The sequence below is a fragment of the Neodiprion pinetum genome, chromosome 3, assembly GCF_021155775.2.
Source record: "Neodiprion pinetum isolate iyNeoPine1 chromosome 3, iyNeoPine1.2, whole genome shotgun sequence".
In the NCBI taxonomy this organism is placed as follows: Eukaryota; Metazoa; Arthropoda; class Insecta; order Hymenoptera; family Diprionidae; genus Neodiprion; species Neodiprion pinetum.
The window spans coordinates 36799753-36818963 of NC_060234.1; the positions used below are offsets into that span (position 1 = coordinate 36799753).

General features: G+C 34.8%; 3 protein-coding genes across 4 annotated transcripts; 1 reads left to right on the forward strand and 2 right to left on the reverse strand.

The window, feature by feature from the left end:
* Positions 1-1932: 1932 nt before the first annotated feature.
* Positions 1933-3439, forward strand: LOC124213835 (dnaJ homolog subfamily C member 30, mitochondrial). Its single transcript, XM_046615516.2, has one exon. It carries the CDS (start codon positions 2592-2594, stop codon positions 3309-3311), a length of 720 nt encoding a protein of 239 aa, XP_046471472.1. The 5' UTR covers positions 1933-2591; the 3' UTR covers positions 3312-3439.
* Vps37B (vacuolar protein sorting 37B) lies at positions 3412-5746 on the reverse strand. Its single transcript, XM_046615517.2, has 4 exons — positions 5505-5746; positions 5255-5426; positions 4925-5007; positions 3412-4815 (listed from the first exon to the last, which is right to left on the reverse strand). Exons 1-4 carry the CDS (start codon positions 5628-5630, stop codon positions 4552-4554), a joined length of 645 nt encoding a protein of 214 aa, XP_046471473.1. The 5' UTR covers positions 5631-5746; the 3' UTR covers positions 3412-4551.
* A 991-nt stretch (positions 5747-6737) lies between these two features.
* emb (exportin-1 emb) lies at positions 6738-19043 on the reverse strand. 2 transcript variants are annotated; one of them, XM_046615494.2, is made up of 14 exons: positions 18920-19043; positions 16866-17100; positions 15904-16098; positions 15462-15812; positions 14327-15049; positions 13897-14131; positions 13603-13766; positions 13213-13347; positions 12965-13108; positions 12570-12716; positions 11966-12214; positions 11561-11813; positions 11179-11429; positions 6738-11032 (listed from the first exon to the last, which is right to left on the reverse strand). In XM_046615494.2, the coding sequence occupies exons 2-14, from the start codon at positions 17061-17063 to the stop codon at positions 10886-10888; spliced, it is 3192 nt and encodes a 1063-aa protein (XP_046471450.1). In that variant the 5' UTR covers positions 17064-17100; positions 18920-19043; the 3' UTR covers positions 6738-10885. The 2 variants fall into 2 exon arrangements, with proteins under 2 accessions (XP_046471450.1, XP_046471451.1); XM_046615495.2 differs by lacking the exon at positions 18920-19043 and adding an exon at positions 18652-18903.
* Positions 19044-19211: the final 168 nt, after the last annotated feature.

Consider the following 19211-nt stretch of genomic DNA (forward strand, 5'->3'; position numbering starts at 1 on the left):
TTCTTATTCTTAGAAGCGGTATCAAGTGCTAATAACTGTTTTGTAAAACAGAAGAAAAACTATTTATAATTTTAGTGATTTCAAGAGGGTTCGAATATTGAGCAGAAAGTGTTAGATAGAAAGTGCCCTCGACATAATAATTATTTTTTAACAAATTTCATGACAGAGAAAATAAAATCATTTACTCGAAAAATAAACTTCCTTAAAATTGCGAAGAGCCTATATATTCATTTAATAAATCGAAACTTTCTGTAACGATTGTCACGGCCATGTCACATGATGAAAAAATGTAAGCAAGAAATCCGTAACCCAAACGCATGCGACATTCACCAATGATGTGAATTAATTTCTGATTCACTCCATTTCTGACAGAAACTGAAAAAAGAATAGGGAAATTAATTTAGTTACCTTTCAGAATGTGTGCTTGGAGAGTTTTGTATTTTTTGATTCTAATTGCCATTCGATTTTTTTTTTCGATGTTGAATCATTATAAATTTTGCAAAAGCAGTGCAATTTTTATGCCAAGAAAATTTTATTCCTCTATCTTTTAATTCATCGATTGAAAGTGAATTTTTAGCTTCTCTTAGTTCGTATCTTCAAGTCATAAACTATACGTATATCGATTCAAAAAATGAACCTACAGCGTACGTCGTAAAATGCGAAGAGAATTGCTCTCGTAATCATATAACTAGTTAAACCATTTTCAAAGGATATAACACAGTTACGCTCACATAGATCTCCTAACCGAACCAGAATTCTGAACAGTCCACCTGCGTATTAAGCACTGCATATTTGTGTGCACATTAGGTATAGAAGCCAAAATAATTTGAATGTAGTGACACAATTTGGAAGATAAACCGCTATTTTGTAACTTTATGGTTGGCAGGATTTCAGTACGCCATAATGTAGCAGAGAAGGCTCAGATTTTCCAAACTCGACTCCTTAAAATTCTCTCCAAAGTTGAAAAATGATGATGTTTTGGATGATGTTTTGTTACGTTAACATTACTAACGACAACATCATGATCGATTGGCAATTGATAATATTGGGGAAAAGAACTTGAAAGTCTTCTGCTGAATTTATAAGTTACGTTAGGAAATTCTATACAACTTTCTTGTATTTCGTTTTCTCCAACATTCCCGCAAATATTACAAAGCACGTATACAAGTCTGTTCTCACCTGAGCTGCGAATTATGGCCAGTTTTCCAACGTCGATATTGTCACCAAAAATGTGTTAACCAATATTATTAAGTAACTCATGAATATGTCGATATTTTTAGAAAATTCATGCGAAGATGGTTCAGATGTAGGTGGATATATTCCGCATTCGTATACACATCACACTATACACAAGAACTATATTAACCACAATCCCTGCAAAATAAAACCACGCAATGATCTTGCAATATTTTTTTATTCGGCGTATTGTTACGTCGAATGAACAAATATATTCAATCACACTTATTTCACTAACAGCAAAGCATTGTTGAGTGGGTTAACGAAATTAGCTTAAATTTAATATTTCAAGATGAAAATGTAAATGGGGTTTAATTTTTCTGTTAATTTAGTGTAGCAGAAATCGCGAGAAGTGTCCTCGAAACACGGTGTTGTTTTCAAAACTGTGAGAAACGGTAGGACCGGTAGGACTATACAAGTCTTATTTTGAGCGACAGTCGCACCGTTGATGTTTAACTTTTGATAAATACACCAGAGAGGAAGCCGATATTCAGAGACGGTGCTTAACAATTAGCCCGATTTTTGACACAAACGAATAGTATTATTAATATGTGTTACCACGCAGCACATGCTTACCATGGCATCCACTGATCTCGATATTTGCATCGCACAACGGCCGCAACGCTACTCGAACGCCCCTCGTGGACAAAATCTGCAACACTGCACTTTGGTGTGAACATAGGTATATGACATTCGAGCAGTGCATTCGAGTCACCTGACAAAGCACCTGATCTGAACAAAATATAAATTCGGATTCCGTTTGGATCATATTTTTATATCTTTTTGTAGGATACATCTATGTCATGAGTGTTTATCGTGATTTTTTCATGATTTTGACGTCTGTGGACTGGTCAATCGAAAATCTGTGAGAGAGTACCGAGACAGGGAATTCCAATCTCCACAGAAGAAACTGCGTGCTCCCATTGGGCGCTGCCGTTGTATCCTATAATATGATCGGTTCCTGGTGTCTTGATCTGTACCTCACTCTGATAGTTGCGCACCTCCGACGTGACATTGAAATCAGTGTTCGAGCAGAGATGAGTGGATCAGAGACCATCCGTCGGTTAACCTGTATTCAATAGTCTTTAAAATAGTGCAAGCAATAACCATACGTTCAATTTTTTACGGCCGCTAACGAGTGCCTCAGTGATCCGAATGTCGAAATTACGAACTGTAAATTTGGATCAATTTTCCGTAAAGATTCGGACAAGTTATTTCAAATTATGACATATTCGGACACTACTCATCCGAAGGAACGATATAATCAAAGCTTGAAGCCACATCAAGACCCGGTTTATATTATCAGGCCTACGGCTTAGAAATATATTACATAATTTATTAGTCATTACAAATAAATGCCGACAATATCATCGATGGGTTATCCGAGAGTTTGCATAAACTTATTTACAGGCAAACTTGAATTCAGCACTAGTTCATTATTGTTTAAAAATCATTACGATACATTAGGCCTCTCTCCGAAGGCTACACAAAATGACATCAAGAGTGCTTACTACAAACTGACCATGATTTACCATCCAGACAAAAATAAAAGCGAGGCAGCAAAACACAAGTTTCGCAAGATCACAGACGCATATGAAGTATTGGGAAGTTACAAATCGCGAAAAATGTACGACCGTGGAATGAGACCTGGTCCTGGTTCTAGGCGCATGGAAGATAGAGATCCAGAAGAAGTGAAAAAAGAAGACGCCCAAACTCGCTTTTACAAGGCTAGAATGAACAGAAGCAAAATCGTCACTTCCGACGGTCGCTCTCCGATATACAACTTTGACGAATGGGCTAAAGCACATTATGGTTCGTTATTTACTCAAACTAGTGAAAGCAAAGTAAACTGTGAGCGTTTGCAAAGAGAGAAAGAGGACGACATTCGTCGATCGCAACAGGTTGCAATTACCATGCCACTTGGTATTCTATTTCTGTTTACCTTGGCATCTTTCTACACTTATCGGGATAGCATAAGTTATGATGTGAACCGAATCACTCATGATACAAAAGATTCACAGCCTTCTTTTTCTCCAGGAATCAACAGTAATAAGGAGAGCTCTCCCAACACTTGAATGGCTAAAAATATAATTTTCAGCTTTAGATGAGATAGATTGTCAGCTGTTACTGAGTATTGTATATAGTAGAAATTTGTTTATAGTGCTTACGCTGCTGTTCAAATAAAAAATACTTTATTCAAATACCTGATTTGTTTTCAACATTCCTTTCATTCAAATATATTTATAATTATTGTTTTTTTATTTTATTTTATCTCTTATGGTTGTTAAAACCAAGTTCGCATATCAAATAATAATAAATGGATCATCTATTTAAAATACACCTTTAAATATCGTACTGCACTTGTTAGTTAGCATTATGTCACGTAAGATAAAATTGCTTTACATTCAAAGGAAATATAGAAGTTGCTTTGCATTTAGAGGAAATATGGGAATTCCAGGAATATGTGCACAGGGCACCATTTATTACGAGAAAAGTTGGAAGAGATGAATAACAAAAAACGACCAAGTAAATTGCAAGAACTCTAATCAGCCAAAATTCATAAATATAACTAGTAAAACGTTATAATATTAGTTTAGTCTTATCAGTTATAAGTATGTATTTATAGTCTGAGAAAACCATTATTGTAAAACTCAAGGTTGATTCTTTGTTCATCGTATTCTGCCTTAGGCTTGCTTCCCTATAGGTCTCTGAGTATTCAGATAATGATGACGTAAGTAAATCGCCACACGTTTTTGATCTATGCGTCAAAGCTCTTAGATTTTCAGCTATGTGAAACTATTCCATAACAATATCATTAAGTTTTGTAAATTTCACTTCGTCCAAGAAAGTGGACGGGTTTTTGAATCCCTGAGAAATAATTAAACTGTTATAGAATAATTCGGGATTATCAAACCATGTAGTGCAATTTACTACAAGTTGCTAGAATTTCAGTTTCTGATCAAAACATATGGTTTTTGTTCTTCATTATTAGAATATATCATGTTTACAAACCGCTTTTGTACTTCCAGAAAATGATAAATTATACAGAACTGATCATTTAAATGACATCAGGAGTGCCAGATACTTAAATGAATGGAATTTCATTAGTTCAGATGGTAATGCCACATGTTTTCTGTAAAATAAACCTAAACAAACAAAGCACTAAATTTTCAGAAGCTTGTATAAAATTTGAATGTATATTACAACAGTACTGCACCTATGAATCTTTGTTTATTGATAATTCACTGGCAATGTAGATTAAGATTCTTCTTAACCATGAATATTAATTAAGAGTTAATTATACCTGGCATTGAATTAAAAGGGCCGATATACTGGCGGAACAGGCATGGGCATTCCTATGACACCTGTAGGATATGGAACAGAAGGTCCCATCCCTGGGAAGTTGCCAGAGGTAGGATACCCTAAGATTCCAGAGGATGAAGGACAAGGCTTTAGCATTAGCTCCTTCATTTTGTCAACTTTCACTTTTCGCAAGTGCATCAGCTTACGGCGCGTCAAAAATTGCTCCAAAAATTCATCCACCTCCATTTCTTCATTCATAAACTTTCCTTGTATTTTCTGAAAACAGGAAAAGAAAACGATTGATTGGTATATCTCTAACTACTATTACATGACTAGGTAATAATCATATTTGTTAAATGCTCTCCAGATACACAAATGTATTTACCTCTGACTCTTCTTCGATTTCCGCTGCAGATGCTTGAAGTAGGGCCAAAGCTGTATCAACAGTCATCGTGCCTGACTGTTCCTCTGCAAAAGGTAACATTTAATGCCTATCTGAACCAATAATTAAAATTTATTAGGGACTATTCCTGAAGTGGATGCAAGAAGAATGCAGTGAAATATTTAACTCTTAATAAATTTGGTGATTAAGAATTGTTCTTTGTCAGTCAATGCCCGTAGCTGACATCACAATTTAATGCTCGTATGATTCATGTTTTAGAACAACAGAAGGAAAAGTAACAGCAGAATTTCCAGTGTTGAAGACGAGACATACTCAGCTGATCTAGCTTTTCCATAACACTCGTACAGAGTCTGCTTCCCTTCTCGCTGAGTTCCCTTATTGCTTGTTTGCCTTCTTCTAATTTCGGTTTATTGGAAAGATTGAACTCTGCCATGGACCTATTACTAGCCAAAAGCATCTCCTTTTCAGTATCTTGATCCTTGAACTATAAATAACACCTTAATTATACCATGGATTTCGCGCTGTTCCAACTAACAACAAAATACGATCACGAAAACCTAACCTGTTTGACATCTTTGACAATCTCCTCGAACTTGTCATCGTCGTTCAACAACTCTTTCAGCTCCTCGTTGTTTAAATGAGAGAGCAATCCTAATGTTGCCACTATGTCGGGCTCCTGATTGCACATTTTAGCAAAATAAATAAAAAACTATAAAGCTGCTTTGCTAGTCAACTCCTTCCTGACAGAACCTCTGACAAATGACAATCTGCACCTTGACCTGAAGCCTTTACGCCACTGAAGTATAGTGATAATGTGAGTGCTTTACGCATACTCAACCGCACGGGGATTTCCACAAGTAACTGACAAGCGATAGTCAAGCTGTCAAAATATGAATAGTGCGTCATTCAGGATGAACGAGATGTTCATCAATTTTTACCTGCTACTTTTGGTTAAAAAATAAAGACGAAAATATTTCCCATTGGTCCTACCCCTCTAATCTGCCGCCACTATTTTCAACAGAATACAGACTTTTATTATGTTCACAAACGAGAAATTTACAAACGAGAGTTCGAGAAATGACCCAACTATAAGTATATTGCTGAGATTGCATTACCGGTAAAAGTTCGAAATTTTATTTCTCTTTAAAGTATCTTAGTTCCTCGTAAGTTTCTTTTAAAAAACAGGTTATCAAAGTTTCGAATAATTTAACAAATTGAAGAAAGATCAAAATATTGTACACTTTTATCTAAATTGCAAATTGCGCGATCGTTGTTCAGTACATTTCATATAAGACTCAACAATGCTTATAATGAAGCATTCGTTGTTTTGTTCTAAAATGAATACGAAGGATTGCGTGGAGCTTTCCATTATCTGATATGGCTGTTAAGTTTTCGTCATTATTTGTGTACATAGTAAGCAGCTGTAAATGCAAAGTGTAGCATACAGTACTTCTAATTAAACAAACAAACCAAAGACTGTGAGCAAAGCAGACCACTGTACTTATTTGCAGCCAACTCTACGATAAAGCCGAACCAAAACTATTCTTTCAATTATTCAATTTTATTTTGCGTTTTTTTTTTTATATTTTGTACATAGCAATTATACAAAAAAGATTTTTATTGTTATGTATACTATTTAGTATAATGTTAGTGATTTGATAGGATAAATCAAGTAACAGTTGTTGGGAAAAAAAAAAAAAAATAAATGCTTTAAAATTATCAAGGAAATCATATCTTGAGTAAGTTCAAAGCAGACATATCGTCACATAAATGATTAAATATGATCACCAATCTATCACGCTTTCGTTTTTTTATTTTTTATCACGTGTATAACTGGAAACAAAGACTGTATGTGATATGAAGATGAAATACATAATAGGCCCTTGCTCAAAATGCCTAAAAATATGTATTATTAGACTGAGCGTTTTTTGTTTTCTATAATACCATTCCTTGAATTATTATAAATTTTTTTTCAATTGTAGAACACATTCTTAGATCACTCGATCACACAAGCTTGTAACTAATGTAAGCAACGCAATATAATGTTATGCCGTAGTTATTTACATTGCTCAAACTAATCTGAATACTAGTTATTACCTATATTACATTCATGATATCAACTCATATAATAAAATGAACAGTGAGTAGAAACGCTTGGTGATCATATTAACACTTTAAACACACAGTAATGTCTACTTCGTACAGAATATCTTAAAAAATATATCATAGACAGTGTTTGAAAGGTTTTTAATCGTCAAGCTGTTTTGCCAATGTTTCATAATTATGGGGAATTTTAAAACTTAGATATCTTATTGATAAATTTTTATCGTAATATTTTGTTCTCTCCTAATTCATTAATCATGAAGATTTGATAATCCTGTACAAATTCAAAATCAGATAAGTTCAGCTTAGTTCAAAAAAAGTTCGTGTATGTTTTTAGTAACAATTCATTAATATATTCTCAATAATTGAATATTGGTTGCAAATAAATACAGCTTATTATAAACACATTGAATCACGTTTCCTAAATTTTTTTTTCTATGCTTTTTTTAAATCCCTTCTTTCCTTCTTTCCCCAATCACTCTTCAAATACACAGGCCACCAGTAGCTTTGCTTGAAGCCTGGGTCGCATAGTACAAGTGTAATGGCTCCATTGTACCAAGTAGAGCGACTGCCGACCGACATTATACTAGCACAACTGTTGATATTATCATTATTACTATTACTATTTTTTTTTAACTTAAATGCAGTCAACTGAAATGCGATTTCAGGCTTGTCTACGTAGTCACAGTTCTGCAAGCCTAACTCCACCCACCAAATAATACAAGTGATATTACATTGGCAGTAAAAGCTGTACAAAATAAAGACAAGAACTAAAGTTACTCGAAAAGTTGACAATTTCAGAATAATAGTTACGGAGAAACGTCACGATACAATCTAGCTATTATTACATTTCAACAAATTATTAAAACCAGCGTCATTGTTTCTATGAACTTAGATTACAGTAGTACCGGTGCACCTCGAATTTATTCCGTCCTAGTGTCATATGTAATTTAGATTTAGAGAATAAACCTTTACATGTGGAAAATGGTGTAAGAATTTTTTGTCTTTAAGGAAGCAATTATTTTTTCATTAAAGAAGTTTACATGGTCAAGAAAATTGCAAGAATACTTTGGAATAGGTGTGAAGTAAATATGGTCACATAAATGAGTAAGAGAAAAACATCAACGAATGTAGGTAAATGTCTCAAATAACAGCAATAGAGAGCTCAAAACTTGATGGGTTACGAAATTCTGTGATAATCTTGTTTATTTTAATGGGGTAACGAATGTACGCATTTGCACACAATTAATGTATACTATATCCTCTGAGCTTTGCTAATTTAGGACTTCATGAGTCTTTTCTTAATTTTATTAATTTCGGCAACACTAATTATCCACAAAAATGTATTGGCTATACGTATACTGTGAACACTGAAAATTTTAGTTTGCTTCACAAACAGCAGGTGATTGAATACTGTAGATACTTTGCAAATTGCGACGACGAATCAAACTTGTTCTATTGTAACTGAAAAGTAGTATAATAACGAGATAAAAAGTGTTGCATGAAAAATATTCGCAGTTATTCTACAAATGCCTAATAACGAACCACAATCGTGAGATAGATTTCATTTTGGTAGGATGAGGACTGTTCCTATAAAACAACAATGCTTAGTTGTGATAAGTTTTAATTTACAGGATGCCAATTTACGACTCGCAATGCATATTATAAGTAGTAATAATGTAGTATTATAATACAACTTCACTCGGATAAAAACACACATATTCGCCTAGCACATTTATTTCACTAAAACCCTGCCGCAACGACACTATTTTATGCAATTAATATTCAAAATTAATACACCAAATCTCGATAGTGTATTCTAAATAATTACGTTCATGAAATATGCAAATCAGATTCAGTATTTTGTTACACTACTTCTTAGTGTAATGTACTACTTTAGATTACATTGACAATGGTAGTTAAGGTGGCGTGTGATTGGGCGCAAATCACCATATTTAGCCTAGTATTTTGCAGCCCCACTTCACAAACTCTATATAGTATCTAAATGGAACGCGACATTGGTCCTGAGTTTGCTCGTTACTTCAATTTTGTGTCCTGCACTCGATCTCACAACACCCCAAGTAGCACCTACACTCGACGTCTGCGACTGTTAAATATAATTATTTATCTATTCACTCACCAATTTAACTCACTGACAGATTCATTTTTTATTAGGCGTTCACAGATTCGGGAGTTGCAAATATTGAGTCTATGCTTTGTTAGTATTGAAATGAATGTTGATACAATAGAAAACAGTTGAAGGGTTCATAATCTCAAATCAAAGCAAAATTTAAAGGTAACGCAAAAGAGAATGGAACCCGGAATGGCATTCATGCAGTGCGTGTATGATAGGTACATAAGATGTCATTTAATGTGTAATGAATCGCAGTTCAATTTGGCAATGAGTATGTTACAAAATAACTTCATATTACAACTTTAGTCTTCTGGCTTTGATTCGATTTTATTCATTTATTTCTGTGATATTATACCATTTAATACTTCACACAGTGGGATTATTATCCTCCAATTTTCTCTGATTTTGACCTAAAATTTAAATACAATCACCCCTTTTTCAAGTGATATCCAGTATAAAAAATTTACATTTCAAATTTACATTAACAGGTTTTTTTCGATCAGACTTCTAGTTGATAAATTTAAGGCATTACTAGATTCACGATGTTTAACCCAATTTAGATTTGCAGAACTCAGGCACAGCTTTATTCGTCAGTAAGTACAACTAAACATTTTATTGACGCAAAGTTCAGTATGATTTCTGGCTATAAAACTGATATATTATAATGTTCAAGCTTGATTTTGATTAGTAAAATTATTCGAATGAAAAATTTATTTGGTACGTTTTTTTTCTTTTTTTTTTGTAACTGAATTCTTTTTATGGAGAAAAACCTTGCATTCTAATAATTTTCGAATCCAATTCTCCCACCCAATAATTCATTTCGTTCAATTTTCATACAGACTATTGTACAAACTGATACTAATAGTGAATTAACAAATGCTGTACAGCGATACTTTCATCAACCATCATAATAAAGAGGGTAATACATACCACGAAGAGTACTGGACCCATTTGAAAAACTTTACTAAATTACTGTATCTCCATATAATTATTGCGAAATATAAAAAATACTGCTGCAGGCATGCAAAGTATTAATCTTACTATATTCACCCTATTATAAGATTTTCGAATTAATGAGAGAAAATTAGAAATAGAGAAAAAACCCCACAACGAAAACAAAAGAATCAGTAGAAACGTCACTCGTTGCTTCCAGAATGAGAACATTCATCAACCATCATTGGACCATTGAAGGACTCGTATAAAATGAATAGTCCAATATTACTTATGGCATGGTACTTCCACGTTACTGATGCACGCATACGGGTATACTACGAACAATTACAGATATCAAACGCACGAGAAAACGAAAACCTACCGATCATACTATTATGCAAAAATCATTCATTTTATTCTTATTCTTATTATTATTATTATATTTTTTTCATCATTTATTACTCTTAGACTTAATCTCGTAGAATTACTAAGAACTCCGATACACGAAATAGCGTCGGCGAGCAGGCATTCACATCTTACCCACAACAAGAACTCAATTTCATCTCGAATCCTATAACAGACAAACAAACAATCACCTCGTCTTAGCTTACCTCGTTAAAGGTATAATATTTTACACTTCTTGGCTCTGTTTAAGTATATAATATGTATCTGGGCGGTGGTGGGGGTGGCTGCAGATAAAAGGATACAGACGTATCTACAGCAGAGCACATTTCGATCAGATTTGTTGGGGTACAGTAGGGGTTGCGGGTGATTCAGTCCTGCATCTCCTCAGGCATCTCGTGAGGATTGAGGATACCCGGCACTGCCATTTGCTGTCGTCTCTTAACTCTCTGCGCATTTCGTAGGGCCGTTTCCCGCTCTTCCAAGTACAAATCTGTGTCATCTTCACCCGTGTATTCCTGCACACAAAAAATCAATCGGCATTATAATTAGCCAAAATAACGTTTGTCATTACCGCACAAATGACTAGAGCTTCAAGGCTATATTTTAAATATCCTCAACAATAAAGAGTAGGTATTTATATGTCAAAACATTCAATACTTACTCGAATTTGAACGAGGAAGTCCCTAAGATGCTCCTTAAATGCAGGTATGTCTTGGTCAAGATTAAATAGGCCCTGCACCGTGATCTTTATCTGATTATCACTTAGATGTGGAAATGCGGCTCTTAATAAACTTGCTACAAATTCTTGAACATATAACGTATTATCTGGTACAGGTCCTAGTGGCACTTGAATCCTTCCTAATTCTACTAACGTAAACATGTACGCCAGAATCGTTGCATGCATCGTCAAACCTAAGTTAAAATAATTCGCAATTACTACACAGTGTACACACTGTAACAAATATTTATTCAAACGTTACAGATTTTTTTACCGTAAGTGAATACTTCGAATTTTTTAAATTTCTTCAACACTAAGTACTTACCAGCTGTGTGCGAGGTGTCTGTTACGACACTGAATATGTGTTGTAGAATGTCAGTAAAGTATGTTTGATAAAAACTCTGTGCTGCTTGATTATGCATCTCAAGGTTTTGTATGAGCTGATAAAGTATTTGTAGTCCAGTATCTGCGACATTTCTCATTGTGTGCTTAAATGCCCAAATAATGGAGTCAAGAACCAGCTTAAACTGAGCTGGAGGGATTGACAGGAATGCAGGGAAACAGTGGCTATTCACTGCCTGTGGACGACAAAATATGGAAGATTAAAAGCATTGTACAGAACAAGACTATCATATATGGGAAATTTATAAAATAGTTTCTCAGTTTTTTTCCAACGGGTATTCTTATACAAAGAAACTGAAAATTCAATTACTCAAATGAGAAACGTTACCTGCAGTAATAGGAAGAAGTTTGTTCGGTGTTCAGGGAATTCTTCGAAGTCTTTATTAATCATTTCAAGAGTGCATTCGAAAACAGCGTCAAAAATTTTGGGTACTTCGCTTGTGATGTGCGCCTCTAATTTGTTGACAATAGTAGCCATTGCACCCAGTACTTCGGGCTCCCGAGCACAGTGCACATTTGTCTTCTGATAATCAAGCAAGACTGCGTCCAATAATGGAGGTATGAAATTTTCCAAAACCTGTTCAACAAATTTATTAAATTTTTATTACAGCCAACGTCAATATGTGAATAGTTTTCGAATTGAATAAAGAGAACCAGGCAGGTAGTGAATTGAACTGAGGGCGTACATAGAATACTCATATGAATGCCAACTCTAATCACAGGTACATCACAGAAGCTAAAAATGATTAAAATCACTACACTGATTAGTAACTGTTGTATTCAACATATGCTTTGAAAAATGTTACTAATTAGATTGGACTCTACTCTCTGGCTTAGAATACACCGAGTAAAGAATCAAATTGAGTCACTCCGTAAAATGCTTTCTATGAATAAGTAATGAGGGAGGAGTGTTTCAAAAAATAAAAACTCACCATTTGATGATCGTTTGATCTGCTGACCCAATCTGAGATTAATTTTAACGTTTCCTTTTTGACAACTCTCATACTTTTGATCAACGGCTGTTTCATAACCATTTCTCCATTTAAAGCTATTGCTGCAGTTATGTTTTCACTCATAACCTGGAATATTAAATTCACGTTCAGTAGGATAAGAAAAATAACAATACTGAGAGCTGTAGAAACACATATATGTATAATTTTAATCAACCATAGACTTTGTAAGTATTTGAAAATATCAATTTATTAAAATTACAAAAATGGCTATCAACTTCATTCATTGTCGACTTATTACATATTCACAATGCTACTCCACAGTTAGTTCGTCTAGTTTTTTTGTTCGTAATTTTGTAATAAAAAAAATTGCTTACCTTGTAAACATTTAACATATCTAAATATATTCTTCCTAGCTGCATGACGTAAGGATGTCCGAGAGCTTTGCAAGCTCGAACGTTTGTTTTTAGGATGCTAGCAAGCTGCTTGACAGCTTCTTGATTCTTCAATATATCGACATTCTAAAAAAAAATCCGAAGTGATGAGTATTAGTATTTTATGTAGATTATTTCACTTTTCCTACTTCTGCAATTGAATAAATCATACAGACAGTTTTGCTAATTACCTTTGATGCTTGACTAATTATGTCATCCCAAACTTGATTAGGCAAAAGCATATATTTCTCTATAAGCTGTTCCTGTACACATGTATCAACTTGAGCACTAATCATGTAGCCAACTGCCTCGTAAAACGTGTGCACCTGTACAAAAAAAAAAAAAAAAATTTCGACCGTGAAACACAAGTTTTAAGGGGTTCTGTTTCAAATAAATAGTGAATTCAAGATTTCATTAGTGAATAATACTTCATTTTTGCTTGAACTAACTCGAGTTACGGATCTCCTGAATAATTATAATATCAAGATTTCTTTTTGAACAAACTCAAATCAGAAAATTTAAAACGCAACGTTTTAGGCGGTTTGATCAAATATACTGGTGGGTAAAAAGATTGGCATTACCTGCTGGGTTTGTAGATCGCAAATAATACTGCTGATCGTAGACAGTATTTCTTCGATAAATGGCATAGCTTCGCCAACCTGAATAGTTACGAAATGTCTTCTGCACTTCAATGCTATTTTGATAAAAGTATCACAGGCCATATCTTGTACTCCATCGTGTGTTTCTATAGGAGATAAAATGGCATAGAAAATTACATTAATGAGATACTGAAGTGGAGTTGTATTTACAACGGATAAGCTCAATAGTTACATGTAGACGGAGCTAATACATAAAATAAAAAATGCATCTCTCACCATGCATGAATTCGAATAGCTTATTGACAACAGTCTTCAGAAATTTCCAATGGGCTCTCAAAAATCTTGGATATTGGCCCACAACGTACATAATGTTACTTGCAATGATTGCTTTGTTATCTTTGCCTTTCTTCTGCTCGCACAATCCAAGCAAGTCCTTGATTACCGTTACTAAGAATCGTTTTTCATCCTCCTCGTGCATCGCACCTGAGATACTCCCAATTGCCCAGCATAACTATACCAGGAAAATAATAGTTACATCTGTCATACCGTAATCCATTTCTTGTTAAGTATATTCGATTCTCATCAACAATGCTAAGTTACCAAAAATTCAAAGCACAAACTCATAATTTATTTACTTTTTGGCATAATAGTACATGCACTTTCAGCGCTTACAGTCTAAAATAAATGCTATTAAATTCGAGCTTACGGTATTGAGATTCTTCCAAGACCACTCCGTACCATTGACTTGGTTCTGTAATTTTTCGGTCATAACTCTCTCTGTGTCAACATAGTCGAGATGCGTTAGATAAACTAAGGTCTCCCTCATGTTTTTGTAGAGGTTGATTGAGTCAGTATCTTTCATGAATTCTCTGACGACTTCGCCATTTTCGTTTTCCACTACCAATACTTCTTCAGGCTTAGCCATTCGACTGATCATAATATACCGAACCTTGGTCAGCACAGGGAAATAAAATAGCCTTCGTGGGGGTATGGCTAAATTATTTTTATTTACGAACAAAGGCGATGGCGTAGTGAATGGGTTTTCTCTGTACAAATCGGCAGCCAGTCCATTCCAATATTCCAAACATATTTTGAATATCTCAACTTCTTCGACTTCGGAAATCAGCACAAGGTAATGAAGAGCTTTTAAAAGTGTTTCATTCAGTTGCTTTTTTTCAACAAGCGGCCCATGTTCTTTTAGATATGTGCACAGAAACATCGCCAAGTTCTGAATGAAATTCTGTTCTTGGTCCTGTCCTACAGCATACGCATCACGGATATTCGTTTCAAGTGAAAGCATTTGCTCCAATTGCTGCATTGTGTTAGCGAACAAAACCACAAACATCTCGTCGTAGCTTGTTACTGTGACTGCAGCTATTTCAGTTAAACACTTTAATGTAACATTACGAAATATCGGCACGTTCAAAAACTGAAAACAAAATTACTACTTAGTTTTCCAGTTCTGCAAATGCTAATAAACAAATTTTGAGACTGAAAAAGATACATTTTTTCTAATTTTCATGGTGGATTGCAATGTTCAAAAGGGTTTCTACTCTGAAATTTTTATCTTTGAAGTAGAGTTTCATTTAAATTTTGAGTGTTACATCTCACATAAACATGTTCAACTGTTAGAAATTAGAAAATTAATAAAAATGCTATGTACCAAGTGAAGCATATTAAATCATGAGTATAATATTCCGAGTTACAGTATTGTTTCAAGTGAATTGAGGAAAGTTCCTTCAAGGGGAAGTTTGCTTACATTTATTATGATAAAACACGAATTGCCACTTTTCGTAGCACAATAAATTGAAAATTCTGTTAGAACATGAAAATTTGGCTACCTTGAAAACTAGGGTGTTGATCAACTTGGTTTCAAATATGTATCCAAGTGGAATCCAGTTGAGGAATCTGAGAAGAGTTTCGAGGGTAACAGCAACTAGAGGAACATTCTGTGAGTTGTCCATGACAAATTGACAAAGCTGGAATATTTGAGAGAACTCGCTACACATTGTATCCTTCAAGTGCTTAGCCTTTGTCTGCGTCATCTGACCACTTGAAAAGTCAAACACTTCTTCGCTGAGAAGTTTCAGAATAGCCATATTATTCTGACATAAGCTTTCGTTGGTTTTACTGGCACCCACAATGTCACCTATGAAGGATTCCCAGTTCTTTGGCCATTCTCGTTTTAGAACCTAAACATCAGCATCACGTGTTAAATAGTGATAATAAGTATTCCCGCAAAGAAAACAGTTTTCTTTCATTTTATTTTTTTTCAATTATTACCTGCACAAGGATCATATTCAGCTTGTTTAAGTAGACCTTAGAGGCCTCCATTGTTTCCAGGTCGCTACTAGTTTTGATGATCAACCCGACAATATACTTTTTAATACCCTCACATTGATTCCTTGGTAGAACTTTCCACCGTGTCTTGATAACCTGCTCTAAGATCTGTAGTGCGTAGTACTTTGTTTGTTGATTCTAAAGAATTAATGAAAAAGTTAGACGCATTCCTGTTTCATTCACATACTCCGTTCATTCAAGATTCTTTATTTCGGAGAGAAAAATGAACATCATAATGACCATTTTTTTTTTTTAAATCACTGTGAAATTGACATGATCATACTAAACTTTCAGAGTTTTGAGGTTTTTGGGATCTCGTAATTTAATTCTATCTTGATTCAACTGTTCCAAGATTGAAATTTTATACAAATTGTTAGAACCACTGAAAAAAATTAGATGCTGAAGGTTTCCACTTTTATTCTGAAGTTTACTTATTCCAAAATGTTAACTTTAGTGAGAACTATTAATTCTGTGCAGCTGAACTTTTTTCTTTGTCTAAAATAAATTCCAACTATCCAAAAAAAATAAATTGATACTCTTCTTACTTTCTGGTCTATAGAATTTCGCAATCAATTTTAAATTTTCGAAATCACGAACTTGAATGGCTAACCATAATAATTTGATATTTTTCTTTGTTGCAATACAATGAAAAATTGAAGGGAATTATTTTTATTTGGTAATTGATGTCAAATAGACCAAAAAGGCAACGGTGCTAAATTTGGTGTGAATAACTTTCAGCTAAGAGTTACAGAATTAACCAAATCATTTATGGTGATGCTAGTGGAAGGCATGACCATGTCTCTCTACATTGACGGCTGTTGATTATGAAATGATTACTTGAATAAAAAGATTTTCACACTTTTCATTCAATGGTCAAAGTTTTCTCTACAATTGGCATAACTCACCTGTGAGTATTCTAAGATGGTGTCAACTCGTGTCCACGCATCTGGATGTTCTTTGAGGGTGGTTAGCACTTCCTGAGCAACACGCTGTTGTTCACCAACCCCAGTATACATGCATCCGACTATATTATCCAGGAGCGTGATGTCCAGCTTTTGGTTGAAGTCCAATAACTTGGACGCTTGCTCTGCAAGTGTCGCCATTGCACTCACTTATTACCCTTGCTTTCACACACTCAATCTGCACACAAAAAAAATATCATTATTTGCATTGTTACTTGTAATGCGTCAACAGTGATGAGCCTGCACTACGACTCTAGTAAAAATTTTAGTTTAGAGGTTGCTGCTGATCAAATAAAGACTAACAGTTGCTTGTAAACAGTAGAATTGTGGTAACTAAATTTTAATGAATACTGATAACTTATAATAATAACATTCTAAACAAACAATATTTCCTAGGCAATCTTATTTACATATGGGTACCTAAAAACAAAGTGCCCAACTGAGGGACTAATTTTTTCGAGTTTCTTTTTACCTAACATAATTTTTAAGCATAGCTCGTGCAGCGTAGAAGGACACAAAAACTAAGGTTTTAGAATATATGTGAAAATTTGCGAATTATGATAAATCCGGAAGCATATGGTCTGACAACGTAATTTCAGCTTGATAGAATAAATAAACAAAAATTACAATGTAAAAATGTTCATTGACCGCTATAGAATACGTTGTTCCCAAGTTGTTTCGGTGTGCACTTAAACAGCGTTTGTTAGCAAATTTGATAACTGATCAATATTTGTCATGAAGTATGATGCACTTGCGGTTCAATCATTACAATTTTTAAATAAAAACATTACAATACAAAAAAATATTGAAATATGAGACTACATGGAAAGATTCCAAAGTGCTTAAGAACAAAATAAGCAAAAGAAAAATAATGAAAACATCATTAACTTTCGAATTGATTTCTCAATGATTAATTAAAATTAGATATCAAAGTTTAAGCACATGCCCCGACATGTGTAATCACGTATGTTTGTTTATTCAATGAGGACAATACATTACTTGTTTTTAGATTAAATTTCAACGCAACAACTCTCAATCTAAGAACATTTTCATTTACTGATACAAGATTTAAAAATTTGTAAGTACGATGCTTGGTGCACCTAGTCTCCATCCAATTTTTGATACCGATAGCATCGAAATTGATCTTGCTAAGGAAACATGCCCAAAAAGTCACTGAAATTCTGAAATCTGAATCTCAAAGGACCTTCAAAAAAGATGCATCCATTATTCTAAACTTCATGCCATACATAATGGGATGGTGCTTGATGTATACTTTGTCTATTCAGAAGAGAGTTGGGAAGGGGAGGGAGGGGAGGGGGGGATCATGTGCCATGATTAATTAGGGGATAAATAAATTTTCCGAACAAATGTTGAGAATTCAAGGAGCCCGATTCCTCCGCGTGCCGAAAAAACGGAAAAAACCAAAAATGCTAGGAAGCGTGCCGCAGGGGAGGTCACCGCACTGCGACCGACCGAACAACCGACCTAACCTACATCTGACAATCGCAAACAAGGTTATGTGAATTTCGGATTTTGAAATATAGTGTAATATTTAGAGTGGAATCGGATGAGTAAAGGAAACGATACTAACATAATGAGACTCGACGACGACTACCGGAGTTAGGTTAAATAGTGTAAATTCGGTCGTCCAGGAAGCCCGGCTGCCGTTTTTCCATTGCGTCGTTGCCCGTTGGGCGAAGGTGATTTGAGATTGAAGGTTTTGACCTACCGTATAAACTCTTTCATACAGCTTCCCGTCCCCGGGGTAAAAAAAAGGACGTTTTATTTTCTTTCTCTCGCCAGTCGTTACGTTTCAGAGTAATTAACCACAAGCACAAAAGGGCTAAACACACAAGTCGACGATTCCCGCGCGCTACACACTTCTCGCTCCTCGTTCCACACACTCGCAGTTTCGCTCTTTCTCACTCATTTCTCCAACTCTCTACTTTCTCTCTCTTCCACTATCAGAATCAAATACACTAAAATAATATACCCACCGAGGCCGATGTACGTCAAACCTACTTTCCCCAGGTTTCATGCGAATTTCATGTGATTTTTTCCACCGATAATACGAGCAAACCCGTCAACTATGTCGTCGCGAAACCCAACCTAAAGATTTTCGAAAATAATAACAAGATGGCCGAAAATTTTACGCGACAAATGCGGAGAAACAACGTTCACCATTGGTAGGCTACACCGATTTCGACCAATCCTCAATCGCATAAACGATAGTTTAGTATGACGTCAGTGGACGTCACATGACGTCACGGAAACACGTGTGCTCATTTT